At 40.7% G+C, this 15678-nt stretch overlaps 1 protein-coding gene across 16 annotated transcripts in view; it reads right to left on the bottom strand.

The window, feature by feature from the left end:
- Nucleotides 1–15678, bottom strand: part of KIAA1217 (KIAA1217 ortholog) — a 586069-nt gene that overhangs the window by 340921 nt on the left and 229470 nt on the right. Inside the window, exon 1 of one of the 16 annotated variants that reach the window (XM_069086310.1) lies at nucleotides 5256–5672. The exons of 14 other annotated variants lie outside the window; for them this stretch is intronic. Coding sequence is in view for 1 of the 2 variants with exons in the window: in XM_069086308.1 (XP_068942409.1) it covers nucleotides 5256–5360 (105 nt within the window). In the remaining variant the exon portion in view is untranslated. Of the gene's footprint in view, nucleotides 1–5255; nucleotides 5673–15678 lie in introns of those variants that run through there. One more of the 16 variants, XM_069086308.1, reaches the window with a different exon arrangement.

Here is a 15678-nt window from a genome sequence, read left to right as displayed (position 1 = left end):
AAGAAATACATTTCTAATTCAGATGAATCAAATGAATATCTTTTTCAAAATATAGCTCATCTTAGCTTTCCCTCAACTAGTATCTTAAAACCTTTCCTGATATATAGTAAACGCTTAATGCATTATTTCTTCATTCATTGATCATGTTTGACACTCTGCCCCCACCTCCCCTACCTCAAGAGGCACTGGAACTTTTCTTGAAATAGAATCATTGTGGATTTCACATATTTACTTAGAACATAAAAACCCTTTAAAATCCTAAGGTCCTTTGATCACTGGATAATGTTCATGGCCTGCAAGCAGGCACTCTAAAACTATATAGATAAAACTAGTCAAGAAACTTTATCTAGAGACTTTAGCAACAATACATGCACTCTACAGAGGAAGAGGGACCCCAGGGATGCATCCCTGAGACAAAGGTGTTGACAGAAATGAGTAGCCCCAGGAGGCTCCCTCTAATCTACAGCCCCTAAGAAGGAGAGAAAGTATGTATCCATCCTGAGTTGGTACAAGACATCTGGAGAATTCTTAGGTATAGGAGATGTGACAATAAGCTCAGGGACACTAAATAACAGTGCTGTAATTCCCTCAGTCTTTTTCCCTGCCCTTAGAATTACTGGGTGGTCTCAAGATCTATCTCTCGGCTGTCTTGAGCTGAACCCTCCCAGGGTTGAGCCAAAGGAGTCTTGGAGATAGATTCCAGAGCCATCCTGAGACTTGGGGTTTGGGAGAGATGCTGAGGTGGACAGTGAGCTGAAAGATGTAATAGTTGCTTAATTCTGAGGCCATGAAAACGTACCAGGGAATTAGATCATAAATTTTGAGTTAGAATGAAGGAACCTTCGAGGTTATTTGGTTCAATTTTCCCTTACAAACAAAGGCAATGGAATGCAAAAAAGCTAAGCAATTTGGCCACTCATTAAGTAGAGGAGTGGGGATTCTGAATCCAGTCCTCTGATTTCCAAATCTAGCATTCTTCCAACCATGTCCATTAACTCTGGACATCCTGAAAATCTCTGTCCTGGGCCCTTTCCTTTTCTCTCTAGTCTATGCTTTTTCCTTTAGTGATCCCATAGATTCCATTATTCTTTCTGTGCTGATGGTTCCCAGATCTATCTCTCTAGCCCTATCCTCTCTGCTGACCTCTAGTCTCGCCATCTCCAACTATCTATTGGACTTCTACCACTGGATATCCCGCAAATAGGAAGTGTCCAAAATCTGAGCTCATTATTATCCTTCTCCCCAAACTACCACCCCCCTCCCCAACTAGCTTCCCCATTACTGTCAGGAGAACCACCACCCTGCCAGTCATTCAGGCAATAAGCTCTAGGTATCACCCTGAACTCTCTTTCTTGACCCCCATATCCAATCAGGGGTCACATCCTATTGATTTTCATCTTCTTAACCCCTCTCGTACAGGATCCCTTCAGTCCTTGGCCACTGTCATCAACCTGGTGTAGACCTTCGTCCCCTCAGGTCTGGACTACTGCTGGGTCTGCCTGCCTCAGGTCTCTCCCTGATCCAGTCCATCCTCCAATCACCTAGAAAAGTGATTTTCCTAAGAGCAGGTCTCCTCAGGGTGGCAGGGATAACAGAAAGGAAAATATGATGGATTGAGGGTACAGGATAAGACATATATTTTTGTATACAGCCAGACTATGTATATTTGTTATGAGATATTTGGTTTTATTTTTCTTGTTTTTCAGTAGGGTGGGAGAATAAATTGATTTCTGTTAATTTTTTAAAATAGTAACATTAGGAGATGCGTGTGCTAGAGATGTAAAATGTTGCATGAAGCTACTGTATTATTAATTTTACTTTATCACAAGAGATTTTTCATTAAGGGCATTCTAGAAATGTCTATAGTATCAAAACAAAATGTATCAATAAAATTGAAAGCATTTTTTAAAAAGGTCAGTCTATATTATTATCTCTGCCCTATTCCCCCTGATATTTCCACCAGTATCAAATAAGAAATTCTGTTTGACTTTGAAGCACTTCAAAACCTGACCTCTTCCTCCCTTTCCAATTTTCTTACACCTTGCAGTCCTCCAAGTACCCTGTGACCAAGTGACAAGGCCTCCTTACTCAGCCTCCCAACTCCACCCATTTTCCCGGGTTTTTTTCTCCTCCTCCCCCCATTCCAGGAATTATCTTCCCTTCTCTGTACCTCTAGGCTTACTAGCATCAGCTAAAATCCCACTTTCTGCAAGGTCTTTCTCATTCTTCATCTCAATGCCTTCCTTCTAAGACTAGCCCCAACTTATCCTTTTTTTGCATGTTGTTAGAGAGTGAGCTCCTGGAGAACAGGAACTGGGTTTTGTTGTTTGGTGTTTTGGGCCTTTCTTTATATCTTCGGTGCTTAGCTCAGTACCTGGTATGTTGTCAGTACTTAATAAATGTTTGTTGACTGACTATATAATATTATAATATTGACTATTGCTAGTGAATAAACACTTAAGCACCTATACTATGTGCAGGCATACATATGCTCTTCACTCAGGCAGGCTACTTTCCTTTTCTCATGAATCCATTAAAAAAAATGAAATATCAAGGCGGCTAGGTGGTGCAGTGAATAGAGCACCCACCTTGGAGTCAGGAGAACCTGAGTTCAAATCCAGCCTCAAACACTTAACACAAAAACTAGCCATGTGACCTTGGGCAAGTCACTTAACCCCAATTGCCCTCCAAAAAGAAAAAAAAAATCACTGTTTCAATTTCTTGGTATTGAACAAAAAACTGCCTCTTCCACCTCCACCCCAAGAACCTAAAACAGGGGTTCATAACCTTTTTGGGGGATCATGAACATCTTTTCCAATCTAATGAAGCCCATGAGCCCCTTATCACAGCAAGGTTTTTAAATGCATAAAATCAAGTACATAGGATTACAGAGGAAACAACTTATAAAATTAAAATAGTTATCCAAATATTATAAAAACAAATTTCATGGAACCCTTGAAGTCTAAGGGTGTCCCTGGACCCCAGGTTAGGAGGCCCTGGAACAAAGGATCTTCCTTAACTTTGTAAAGGATTGATGTTTCTTTTTAATGGTCACTTTTTCTGTGACTTGCTGCCCTCTCACTTTTCCCACCAAAGTTTTCAAAGACATTTGGGGGACTATTTGATGGAAGAACAAACAGGCAGCAGCTAAAACTTCAAACGTAAACGGGATTCCTCCGTGGCACTGGGGGCAGGGAGTTAGGAGGTTTCGGTGAGAGACAAAAAGCCCCTTTTGTTTATGGTAGCACCAGCCAAGCTACTGGGGAATGGCTCAAAGAAGCTGAAAAAGAAGAATATTTTTCACTTTCCCCTTGTTTCCAGACCTTGCGTCTCCTCTCCTCCCCTCCCCCCCTTGGGGGTGAAGGAGAAGCTTAAGAAGAAATGTCTGCTAAAGACTGTTTCATCTTTCACCCAAATTTCCTTTCTCCTCAATAGTTCAAAGTCAAATTCTTATCTTCAGAGTACTTCCAGATTCTTAGGTCTTTTTAATCCCTTTCTTGGCCTAAATAATTGCCAGACCTTCCTCTTCCCCCAATCTCTGTACTTATTACAATACAAAACATAGCCATTCTCCTGCCTATTCACCTATCCATTCATTTAAACAGGCAATTATTAAGCACCTTCTATATGCCGTGCATTGTACTAGTGATAAAAACGTGGCCTAGGTATACAAACACCAATATGGAAAAGTCCCAAAGGTGTTTATTACTGTCTAGGTCTGCAAGAGCCCTTCCCACCTTCGGACACCTTCCTAGTCATGAGGACCTCTAGTCAGTCACCCATGACTGAACCCAAAAAGATTCTCAGGGTCCTCTTTGGAACATCCTCGGTCAATTTCCAAAGGAAAGTCGAAAGCCCCCCACAGCCTCCCAATCTGCACTGTGGTTGCTAATAAATTTTTTTTAATCTCAAGCTTTGGAACTCAAGCTTTTGGAACTTCTACTCCTTTCCAGCCTCATCTCACTTGCATTCTCAAAGTTGGTCCTTGCAATTCCTAAGATTTCTTTTCAGACACTTCTTAGCTCTGACTTTAGCAGGAACCAGGAACATTAAAGGATGGGAAAAATCTGAAGGGTCAATACCTCAAGATCTGTTTTAGAACTTTTTGTCTTTTACATGTTTTTAAGAAATTTAGGGGCAGCTAGATGGCGCACTGAATAGAGCACCGGTCCTGGAGTCAGGAGGACTTGAGTTCAAATCCAGCCTCAGACACTTAATACTTACTAGCCCTATGATCTTGGGCAAGTCACTGAACCCCAATTGCCCTGCTTTCTCCCTTTCAAAAGGCAAAAAAAGAAAGGAAGGAAGAAATTTATAGAGTGTGGCAAAAGTCAGTGCAAAGTACACTAAGACTTTTAGGATAACTTGTATATGTGTGTGTACATACATATATACATACATATTTTCATACAATTTTTGACATATTTCCACCAACATTTCTTTCTTGCCTTCATGATCTATAATTTCTTAAGGAAAGACTGGTTACTTAATTTTTCCAGTACCTTTATAATTCAGTTCTCTTGCTGTCCAAGCTGCCAGAAGCACCAGATCTACAGCTATTTCTAACAAACCAATGATTTCATGAGGCAACAAGATAGAACATGTCAGCACTCAGTTCTTTATAAAAAAAAAGACTACACGTTAGCTCAGAAGGTTTTTGCCTGCGTGAGGTTTACATTTTTTTTCTTCATTTTCTTTTTAAAGAAATCCCTGCTAACTAAAATGTCATAGCAGCTAAGAGAAAAGAAGAAGTATGAAGTAGACTGTGATCTCAGGATCCTGAGGGCTATAAATATTCAGTTGGCTTTTTTTTAACCCTTCAAATAGCACTTTCAAATCACTGAAAGCCTACACACTATTAATTATTTCAGAGCTTCAGAAGACTTCCTAGGATTACACCTTTCAGAAAAAAAAATTTATGAGCAAAGAAAAATGCTTCAGTGTTTGTGTCGAGAAAAATGACATGATTTTTTTCCCCAGAGTAAAGGAATGAAATGCAATTATTGCTAAGGAAGGTTGAGCAAAAATCCTCCGCTGATGATAACTAGTGTGTCCCTTAACAGGCTGCTCTCAGGTAAGAAATGACGTTGGCCCAAAGTCCCACCTTAGGCTCTTACTCGGCAATACCATACGAGTGACTGGAACAGTTCTCTCCCAGGTGTAGAGTCAAGATTGAAACAGAAACACATGAGAGGAAAGAAAGTCCACCACCAAACCTCTCCCCACCCCCCACCACTATGGGATGATTTCTGTACCTGGCTCTTATCTGGAACAGCAGCACAAAGGTTTGTACAGCAGAAGGACATGAAACCACTTCCTCTCTTTGGTTCTTCGACAGGAGACTCGATAGGGAGCCCCATGTCAAAATCCACTGATGTCAGGGGGATTCTTATCTCTCACCAGACAAGCAGTTGACCTGACCAGGTCCACACATGCTGTGACCTCCTTCCCCCACCCCCTCCACCTGTGTACCGCTCAGAAGGAAGCCAGCGAGAGAAGCCAGCACATGACGAAACCCTTCGCTAGCTGGGGAGTCGAATTTGGGGTGTGATTCATGGATAGAGAATACTGGTTTTTCATTGCTACACACATGTACCTGGGTGGGGTTTGGGTAAATCCGGATGTGGACAATTCCCACAAGAGAGGAAGAGGAGAATGGGGCCTCATCCTTTGGTTTCACTCTGCTAAATTATTTTGTTGTGGACACTAAGCATCAGGAAAAATAAAGGAATCAGTGACAGCAGAGGGCAGAGACAAGATAAGACAGCAAAGGGTAAAATCGGGGCAACTGTTTTATATTATTATAATAACAGCTAACACTTATTTAGAAATGATCTTATTATATTATCTCCATTGACCCTTAAAGAAGCCCTGTGAGAAGTGTTATTATTAGTAGTATTGTTATTGTTTCCATTTACGGATGAAGACACTAAGGTTTTGAGATGTCAAGTGACTTAACCAAGGTCACACTGCTAGGAAAAGTATGATTCAAACCTAGATCTTTCTTACTCTAGATTTAGTGCTCTAGACCAGTGGTGTTAATGCAAATAGAGACAGGGACCACTAAACTATACATAAGAATCCCTTAGAAAACCAAACACTATCGTTCTATTCTATTTGTATTTCTTTTGTTAAATATTTCCCAATTATATTTTAACCTAGTTCCTCATGGAAGTTTTCTTAGCCATGGTCTATGTGTGTGACAGTTCTGTTCTACACCACATTTCTTCTTCTGGATATTTAGACAATTTTTACTTGGCTATGTACACGTGTGTACGTGTGTGCATACATACAAACGTATATATCTCTGTAATAGATAACATGTGTATGTGCACACACACATATATGCATGTATGTGTATGCTTGTGTATACACACCTTAATTTAAAATGAAGAATGAGGACTATATTTTCAGATGTGGATAAAACAGGAATTTATTTTGTTTGATTCTGCATGTTTGTTGTAAGGCAGCTAGTATTTTTTTTTAACTTTTAAATTGGGGAGTGGAAGGGGAGAAAAACTAGTTTAATAATTAATTATACTATCAATTATATTAACATAATATTATGTTAATATATTAATAACTACATCATTATTTTAAAATAAAATTTAAGAAAGACCATGGAATCCTACGATAGATGTTTGTGTGCGTGTGTGTGTGTATATATGTATATATTTGTGTGTGTACACATATATGTATTTATTCCTATCAAAAGTATGAGAGTCTCACCCCTTCTTTTCCAAATCCCAAATCTCAGGTCCTCCTGAGTCCAGGGCTGGCGCTCTATTCACTGTGCCACCTAGCCGCCCCGCACAATTGTCTCTTGGCAAAGATCAATGATTTCATCAGAGAAGGTAACTTGGTATAGAAATTCTTTCCATTGATGCACATCTATAATTCATTGGCAACACAGTTTTAGAAAGTTTCCCAGGGTACTGAGCTGTGAAGTCATTGCCCAGGGTCACACAATTGGTACATGTCAGAGGCAGGACTTGAATGCAGGCCTTCTTACTCAAAGGCCAGTCCATCATCCATTATACCCCACCGTGTCCCATCTCAAGATACTGTTGCTATAAAGAAAATACCACAAACACAAAAGTATCCAGGATTTCACCCTGTGGTTTTCAGACAACCCATCATCTTGGTCACTTAAAAGACAGCATGGTCATCATGAACCTGACCTAACTTCCAAATCCCATTTCCATAGCACACGAAAGGAGAGTAATAGCAAGGTATTAAAAGTCAAAGCCAAAAAGTATTTTGAAACACATAAAGGTGATCATAATGATATAGATGGGGAATAAATTGGGAAAAACCATAAAAGGCCGATCAAGGCAATGATCAAAAATGATATCAAGATCTTACAGGTTTGGGACAGCTAGGTGGAGCAGTGAATAGAGCAACAGCCTTGGAGTCAGGAGGACTTGAGTTCAAATCCAGCCTCAGACACCTAACACAAAAACTAGCCATGTGAACTTAAGCAAGTCACTTAACCCCAATTGCCCTACCTTCCCCTCTCCAAAAAACAAAACAAAAAAGATCTTACAGGTTCTATCAGAGGAGAGAAGTTTGGAATACAGGACCACGGGCAGACTGTCCATTTGTCATTTCTATACTGCTCAGCTAAGGCAGGAATATATATAAATTAACAGCAGATTGATCAAATTAGAAAAAGAAATATTTATCCTCAGAAATTCCATAGACCCAAGCACACTGGGGTATTGAGAGGTGACCAACGATGTTGGTGGAAGAAGCATGTACAGTAACATAATAATAGAAGTAGATTAATTTTATTATCCTCTAAAATGGATAATGATTTATAGGAACAACTATGTGGTGCAGGGGAGTCAAAGGAGTCTGAATCTTTGTCTCACACACTTAACAGCTGTGTTGCCCTGGGCAAGTCACTTATCAGTTCCCTGCTTCAGTTCCCTTATTTGTAAAACAGATATCATAATAGCACCTATCACATGAAGTTGTAAGGATCAAATGAATTAACATTAATATGTAAAACACTTTGCAAACCTTAAAATGAAATCTATCTTTTTGTAGAAAAATATAAATGCTAGCTATTATAATTCGAGTTTCTACATTCACCAAGTCAGGGAAGAAATCCTCTTCCCAGTTCCCCATGTGCCCCCCTCTATCTCAGGATGTAATACTTATTGAGGAGTGTTACATAAGCAGAGATGCAAAAGACATCACTGTATAACCCTTTTAGGATGTATCATCTAGTTTCCCAGTTCATGTCTTCACCTCTTTAGCTCCCATGACCTTTATCTTCACCCTACCTCAGCCACATTCAAGGACAGTCTTGTCCTTGGTCTTATCAGCACCCACTAATATTCCAACATCATGATCCAGAACTCTGAAATTCTTCCCTCTGACTGTGAACTCCAGTCCTTCCATTTCTCTCTGGGCTTCACCTTAACTAAATGCACTCAGGTTTCTTGACCTGTCACTGATTTTCCAGGTTATCATCTTCTCCTCTAGCCTCACTTTTCTCCCTTTGAAATCTTGATACTGGACTTAACCAGTTCAGCTTTAAACTGTCCTCTGCCATTTAACCCTGCCCCCTTGGTTTCTCACCAATGACCCCTTTCCAAACCCCAATCCTGGATCTCTCTCACCCACACCCATTCCAACTGCCTTTCCAAGACCAGCTGTCAAGCTATGCAATACCACTAATGGACACCACCATGCAGACGGGGTCTACTGCAGGTTTACTATCTAATCCCAACTGAAACTTTCTTGATGCACGGCAAACCTTTACTCTTCCCTGACTGAATGTTACATGCCCTGGGGTTCTATTCCAGACCTTTTTCTTTTCTTTTTAAACCATGCACAACACCCAAGAATACATCTACAACAACCTTCCATCTGAGGACCTGATCTCATTTATGGAGAAAATGTAGGCCATCCTTCAAGAGTGCCCCTTATTTTCTGTTACACACCTCCAATCCTGCTACCTTCTCTTTCTTTGCTCTAGTCTTAGGTGAAAGGCAGATCCCTCTCTTTGCCAATGTCTGTCTCTATACCTGTTTTCCAGATCCCATCCCCTCCCATCTCTTTCAATCTCCTTATATTAAAAAAAAAGGATTGGAAAGCACTGATGCACATAACTCCTGATTCACAGGATAGCTGGAGGCGACATTTCAATTAGAATGCCACTCTAGGAGAGTATTGGGGACCATGAGTAAGCCACCAAGACACTCTAAGCCTTAGCTTCTTTATCTTTAAAATGGATAAAATAATACTTTCAGGGGTGGCCAGGTGGCACAGTGAGTAAGAGCACCGGCCCCAGAGTTGGGATGACCTGGGATTGAATCTGGGCTCAGATACTTAGCACCCACCCAGAAACACCTGGCCATGTAACCTTGAGCAAGTTACTTAACCCCAATTACTTAGGGGTGGCCAGGTGGCGCAGTGAGTAAGAGCATCGACCCCAGAGTTGGGATGACCTGGGATCGAATCCGGGCTCAGATACTTAGCACCCACCCAGAAATAACTGGCCGTGTAACCTTGAGCAAGTTACTTAACCCCAATTGCTTTAAAAATAATAATAATAATACTTTCAGTATTCCTTCATAGGTTTGCTATTTTGAGGAGAAAATTAGATAATTCATATGAAGCCCCTTGCAAAATTTAAATCATTATCCAAATGGAACTACTAAGATTATTACTATTATTATAGTAGCATTATCAGAGTATGGCTCACTTGTTAAGAGAACCTTCTAGAGCTAGGGGTTCTTAACCTTCTGGGTGCCATGGGCCTCTCTGACAGCATTCTAGTGAAGCCCATGAATCCCTTCTTAGAATAATCTTTCAAACTGTAAACAATAAAATACACAAGGTTGTAAAATGAATAATATACAAATAATAAAAGTTAGGAAACAAACAATAAATACATAAAGATAAAATATATAGTATTAGGAGGCTGCTAAATGTCACAATAGATAATATGTTGAAAGTGAATCTTGGGGCGGCTAGGTGGCACAGTGAATAGAGCTCCAGCCCTGGAGTCAGGAGGACCTGAATTCAAATCTGGCCTCAGACACTTAACACAAAAACTAGCCTGTGACCTTGGGCAAGTCACTTAACTCCACAACTGCCCTCCAAAAAGCCACAAAAAAAAGTGAATCTGGAATCAGAAAGACCTGAGTTCAAAACTCTAGCCTCTGACACTTTTTAGTCATGTGACTGAGCAAGCTGCTTGACTCTGTCTGACTCATTCTCCTCTTCAGTAAATTGAGGATAATAGCACCCATCTGCCAAGGTTGTTGTGAAGATTAAAATAAGATCATATTTGGTGAGCACTATATGAATGTTAGCTATTATTATTATTACAAAGGAAACCCAATTATATTAAAATTCAGTTATCAAAATATTATCCCGGTAGAATAATCTCTTTCTCTCCCTCCCTCTCTCATATGTGTGTGTGTGTGTGTGTGAGAGAGAGAGAAAGAGAGAGAGAGAGAGAGAGAGAGAGAGAGAGAGAGAGAGAGAGAGAGAGAGAGAGAGAGAGAGAGAGAGAGAGAGAGAGAGAGACAGAGACAGAGAGAGAGAGAGAGAGAGAGAGAGAGAGAGAGAGAGAGAGAGAGAGAGAGAGAGAGAGAGAGAGAGTTGTTCGGTCATTTCAGTCCTATCCAATTCTTCACAACCTCATTTGGGGCTTTCTTGGCAAAGATACTAGAATGGTTTGCCATTTCCTTCTCCAGTTCATTTTACAGATGAGGAAACTGAGGTAAACAGGGTGAAGTGACTTGCCCAAGGTCACACAACTAAGAGGTGTCTGAGGCTGGGTTTGAATTCAAGGCTTCCTGATTTCAGGTGCAGCACTCTATCCAGTGTGCCATATAGCTGTTCCAAGCACACACACACACACACACACACACACACAAACACACATACATACATTTGTGTATGTGTTCATGTATGTATGTCTATACATATATACACATGCATATAAATTTCTTTTAAAATTATTAACATTGAATATCAATCGGACAAACTAAACTCACTTTGTAGTAATTTACCTTAAAATAATTTCAACAAATAAAAGGATCATAGCAGTTTTGCAGTCCCTCCCTCTAAGTCCTCATTAGCATTCTCTGGCCCCTTATTCTCATTTACTTTTCCTCTTATTTCATCATATTATTGCATATGCTGCTCTTTAGGTTTTGCTTTTTAAATTTTGTCTTATTTCATATGGTTTTCAAAATTTCTTTCTGTAACTTATTCATGTTCATCTTAGCCACAATATTCCACTGGGTTAGTGCATTATTCAACCTTTCTCCTCTACTTGGATGGACATATGGCATCTTTGTTATACCATGAAAGTCATTGTTCAGACAGCTTTCTTTCATTCGATTGGTTTTAGCCACACTTTTAGGGTACTTTTCTCCAAAACTCAATGATTGGGATAAAAAGGGTGATTAGGTATTTTTCCTTCTTTCCCTTATACTAGGTGCAGTTAGATTGTTCCCTGCCCCAAATCCTAGAAGTATCCAATTTACCAGCAATGGATGAGAATATCTGTCCTTCCACAGCCTCGTCAACACTGTGTTGTTGCTTTGCACTAATTTTGCCTATCTGATGTGAGATGGGAGTAATCATGGCAACTCCTTCACCAAGTTGTTATGAGCATCAAATTAGGGGATAGATGTGGCTTTTGGTCATATCTTACTCTTCAAGACCCTGTTTGGGGTTTTCTTGGCAAAGATACTTTATTTACCACTTTCTTCTTCAGCTCATTTTACAGATGAGGAAACTGAGGCCAACAAGGTTAAGTGAATTGCCCAGGGTCGGACAGGCTAGTAAGAGTCTAAGGCCAGATTTGAACTCAGGAAGATGAGTCTTCTTGATTCCAGGTCCAGCCTCTATCCACTATTGTGCCTCCTAGAGGTCACAAATGTAAAGAACTTCACAAAAAGTGCTATTTATCAGCTCTAACAGAGTAGAAGAAACATTGAAAGTCAGCTAGGTCAGAGCTGTTGCAACAACAGCTTATAGCTCCCTAGTACATCCCAAATGAAACTAAAATGTAATGGGGGAATATTTAACAAACAAATCAAAATAAAATACAACACAGATAATGTTAATATGTGCCTTTTTAAGTCAATATGCCACCCAAAAGAATACTTATGTACAATTTAGTATCTCCCCCCTCTCCAATTTGGAGTTGACACCACTGAGCTTGACCAAACCTATTATTTCACAGCTGAGGAAAATTAAGTGACATCCAAAATCATATAAATAATAGAAGCTGCAGAGGTCAGATTCAAACCCAGATCTTCTGACTGCAAATTCAGTGTTTTCCCCATTATGTCAGAGCCGAGGTCCTATCCTCTAAGCACAATTATATATCTTTATTTTTTAAGTTATACGACAGTATTAGAAGTGGAGGCCAGGTAACATTTAATATTTGGAGGAAGGTAGATTGTATTTGCTATATGGTATAGGAGATTGGGCACATTTTCCCAATTAAGTAGCATAATAAAAGGCTCAATAAGATTTAACTGTGACCGACCACTGTCTTGGGGCTGCAGTAATTATATGCTCTTTAATGGAATTGCCTGAATTATCTTTCTTCTGCTCTGCTCTCATGCACATTGCAGTGAAGCCTCTACCTTTCCTTCCAAGAAATGTTGCTGCTTCCTGTTTTTAGGTTAACCAACCAATGTCAGGCACATGTTTATTCACGGGATCCTATTAAGTTATGTTGATTCTTCATTTGCTCCTTTTTTTTTTTTTTGCAAGCATTTGCTGCCAGCTGAAGAGTTGGAATGCTGTGTTAAATAATAGAAAACTAATAGATTTGGAAAACTGGGAAAATGTGAAATATCTCCCGAGTTTTGATAAGGGGGAAAATAAAGGAAATAAGGAATAATAATTTAAAAAGTCTCCTTCCTTGTACACAGCTAGGTTGAAGAGAGTTGTCTGTTTGCAATGTGTTGACTGGGCATAAAAACCCATGAATGAAGCCCACCCTCCTTCCTTTGTATGCCTGTTACCTTCTTTCTTACAGGTCAGAAACCTCTGAGCTCTGATTTACAGAAACTTCTAAAGCTTTCTAGAGAGGTTCAGCATGACAAGTGAAGCAATTTCTTTGACCAAATGTCTGCTGACAGCTTGACCTCTGAACTTCTGAGTTGGCCTATCCCTTTGATTCCCAATCCCACACCCGCTTAAAGGAGGGATAGTTGTAGCCAGGGCTGTGACTCCTTGATGTATGAGGGTCTCCTAGGGTAGACCCTCCCTCCTCCGAAGCAGAACAGCAACTCTTGTGGTAAAACAGTCTCAGAGTTGACTGGAAGCACCAAGAGGCTGCTTAGTACACGTCAAAGGCAAGGACAGAAACAACATATTTTCTTCATCTCAAGCATAGTTTACCATCCAATATAACTGACTGACCTCTCACCCCTCTGCTATCACTGTTAAATAAAAGGAAAAAGAATTACATGTCACTCTTTTTAGATTTATTTTTGGGGAAGGGAAACTGATTTTCAGTCCATCCACTGCTAAATGCAGGTTCACAGACAGAGCTGGCCATCTCCCACCCTAAGGATCCTTAAGTGGCTGGACCAAATGGATGGGGAGCCTGGGCCTCGAGGCCACAACGTGGCTTTCAAGGACCTTACGTGCAGTCTTTTGACTGAGTTCAAGTTTTACAGAACAAATCCTTTTATTAAAGGGATTTGTTCTGTGAAGTTTCGATTCAGTTAAAGGGCTGCACTTGAGAACCTAGAGGGCCACATGTGGCCTTGAGGCCACAGGTTTCCCACCCCTGGCTGGGTGTTGTATTGTATCCTGAGAACACCCGGGCAGGAGATGCATCTGAAATCATCAGCCCCTGCATTGCTGTATCAAGAACAGTTCCAGAAGTTTAAATACTATTTTAACCAGACATGTCCAAGAACACAGAACCTTCAAGGGAACCGATTTGGAAACAGGTTCCTGACTGGAACAGGCTTGTTCAGGTCCTCCAAATGGGTTCATGACTCCAGTCCAGAGGCCTGACCCATTTAGTGGAGAGAGAACAAACAAAATCACTTCCTCCCTTCAAGGGAGACCCACATCAAAGTATAAATATCCTTCTGTGATGGTGTGTGAAGGAGGAGAGAGTCATTGTGAAACTGACTGGTGAACAAGTGGAGTGGTTCAAGACAGACCCTCCATATGCTGCAGGGCTATGGCGAGTGGGAGGCACTTTGAAGTGGTCCAATTCTTTGTGCTGCATGTGTGTGTGCACACGACACTCTCTCTCTCTCTCTGTCTCTCTCTGTTTCTTTCTCTCTCTCTCTCTGTCTCTCCCTCCTCCCTCCCCCCTTTTTCTCTCTCTCCCACCACAAAGAAGACACTGAAAATGATCTTTTGGAGACCATCTGGGGTTATGCTTCCTTCAACAGTCTTACATCTTGGTCTAACAAAAGGATTAGAGTAGAATTAGTGTCAGAAAGAACTAGCTGACCCAGCAAGATCAACCCAACCTTACTCTGTGCAAGATCCAAATGGACTAAGGAGCAAAAATCGCCCGATGTAACAGCTGCTGGAAGATGTATGCGTGTGGCCTGTTTACTTTGTGAATGACTAATGGGAAGATATGATGAGCAGCTCACTACAAACGTTAAAATATAGAAAATGACTAAGCAGCCAAAAAAGATGGAGGGTGATCAACTGTTCTCAAAACTCACTGTCTTTCCAGAGAATTTCCCTCCCGAGCAGCAGCATGGATATATCTTTTACTGAAACAATCTTCACTGCCAAAATAAAGCTAAATTTTAAAATGAAAAAAGTTCTGAAATTGATTCTTTCCTTTCTCCCCACACTATATTAGATAGGGACAGGGACTGGACCTGAGAGAATGCCCCGGGAAGGATACTTCTATCAATTCAATCTACCTTCTCTTGCAACTTGTGTTCTTAAGAGAGATGCCTGGGGCACTAAGGTTAAGTGATTTACCCAGCGCCCCTCAGACAAAACATGAGCCCAGAGTCTTCCAGATTGTTTCAGGGTTCCAAGTGGTCATATGCATTTTCTAGATACTTATAAACCTGATGATGGTGATCCATGTCTGGAAGGCACCACAGAAGCCATTCAGTGGAGCCCCTTTTTCAGAGATGAGGAAACAGACCCAGGGAGGTGATGACTCCCTCAAACTCACACCTGTAGGGTCAGAAGTGGGAAATCAATGAACAAGTCTTCATTCAGTACCTGTCATGTGCTCGTACCATGCTAAGCACTGAAACACAGATACAAACACCAGAAATCTCTACTCTCAAATAGTTATTATTCTAACATCATTTTTAACTCCTTTGCTTAATCATGAGAAAGCTGAAGGGAATGAAACCCCAATTCACTGTGTAATGATACAGAGTAGACAGGATATTTAATAGATACAGAATTATAAAGCATGAAAGGGGATGAAGAGGATGCCTCATCCATTCTCCTGTCCCTGTCTATGTTTTCAAGCCATGCCATAAAGGAGGCTCTCTGTTTTTCCTGGAAAAAGAAAAAAAGAGAAAGGGAAAAAGGGAAAGGGAAAGAGAAGGGAAAGGGAGAGGGAAAGGGAAAAGGAGAGAGGAGGGGGAGAGGGAGGGAGAGATGGAAGAAGGGGAAAAGAAGGGGAAGGGAAAGGGGAAGGGGAAGGAAAAGAAGCAGCTGCTACTCAAGGAGAAG

This window comes from Petaurus breviceps, unplaced genomic scaffold, assembly GCF_028583685.1.
Source record: "Petaurus breviceps papuanus isolate PSGF00001 unplaced genomic scaffold, PetGlider_PUasm1.0 178, whole genome shotgun sequence".
Classification (NCBI taxonomy): domain Eukaryota; kingdom Metazoa; phylum Chordata; class Mammalia; order Diprotodontia; family Petauridae; genus Petaurus; species Petaurus breviceps.
Note: the sequence above shows the minus strand (reverse complement) of the source record. Positions and strands in the feature narration are given on the sequence as shown.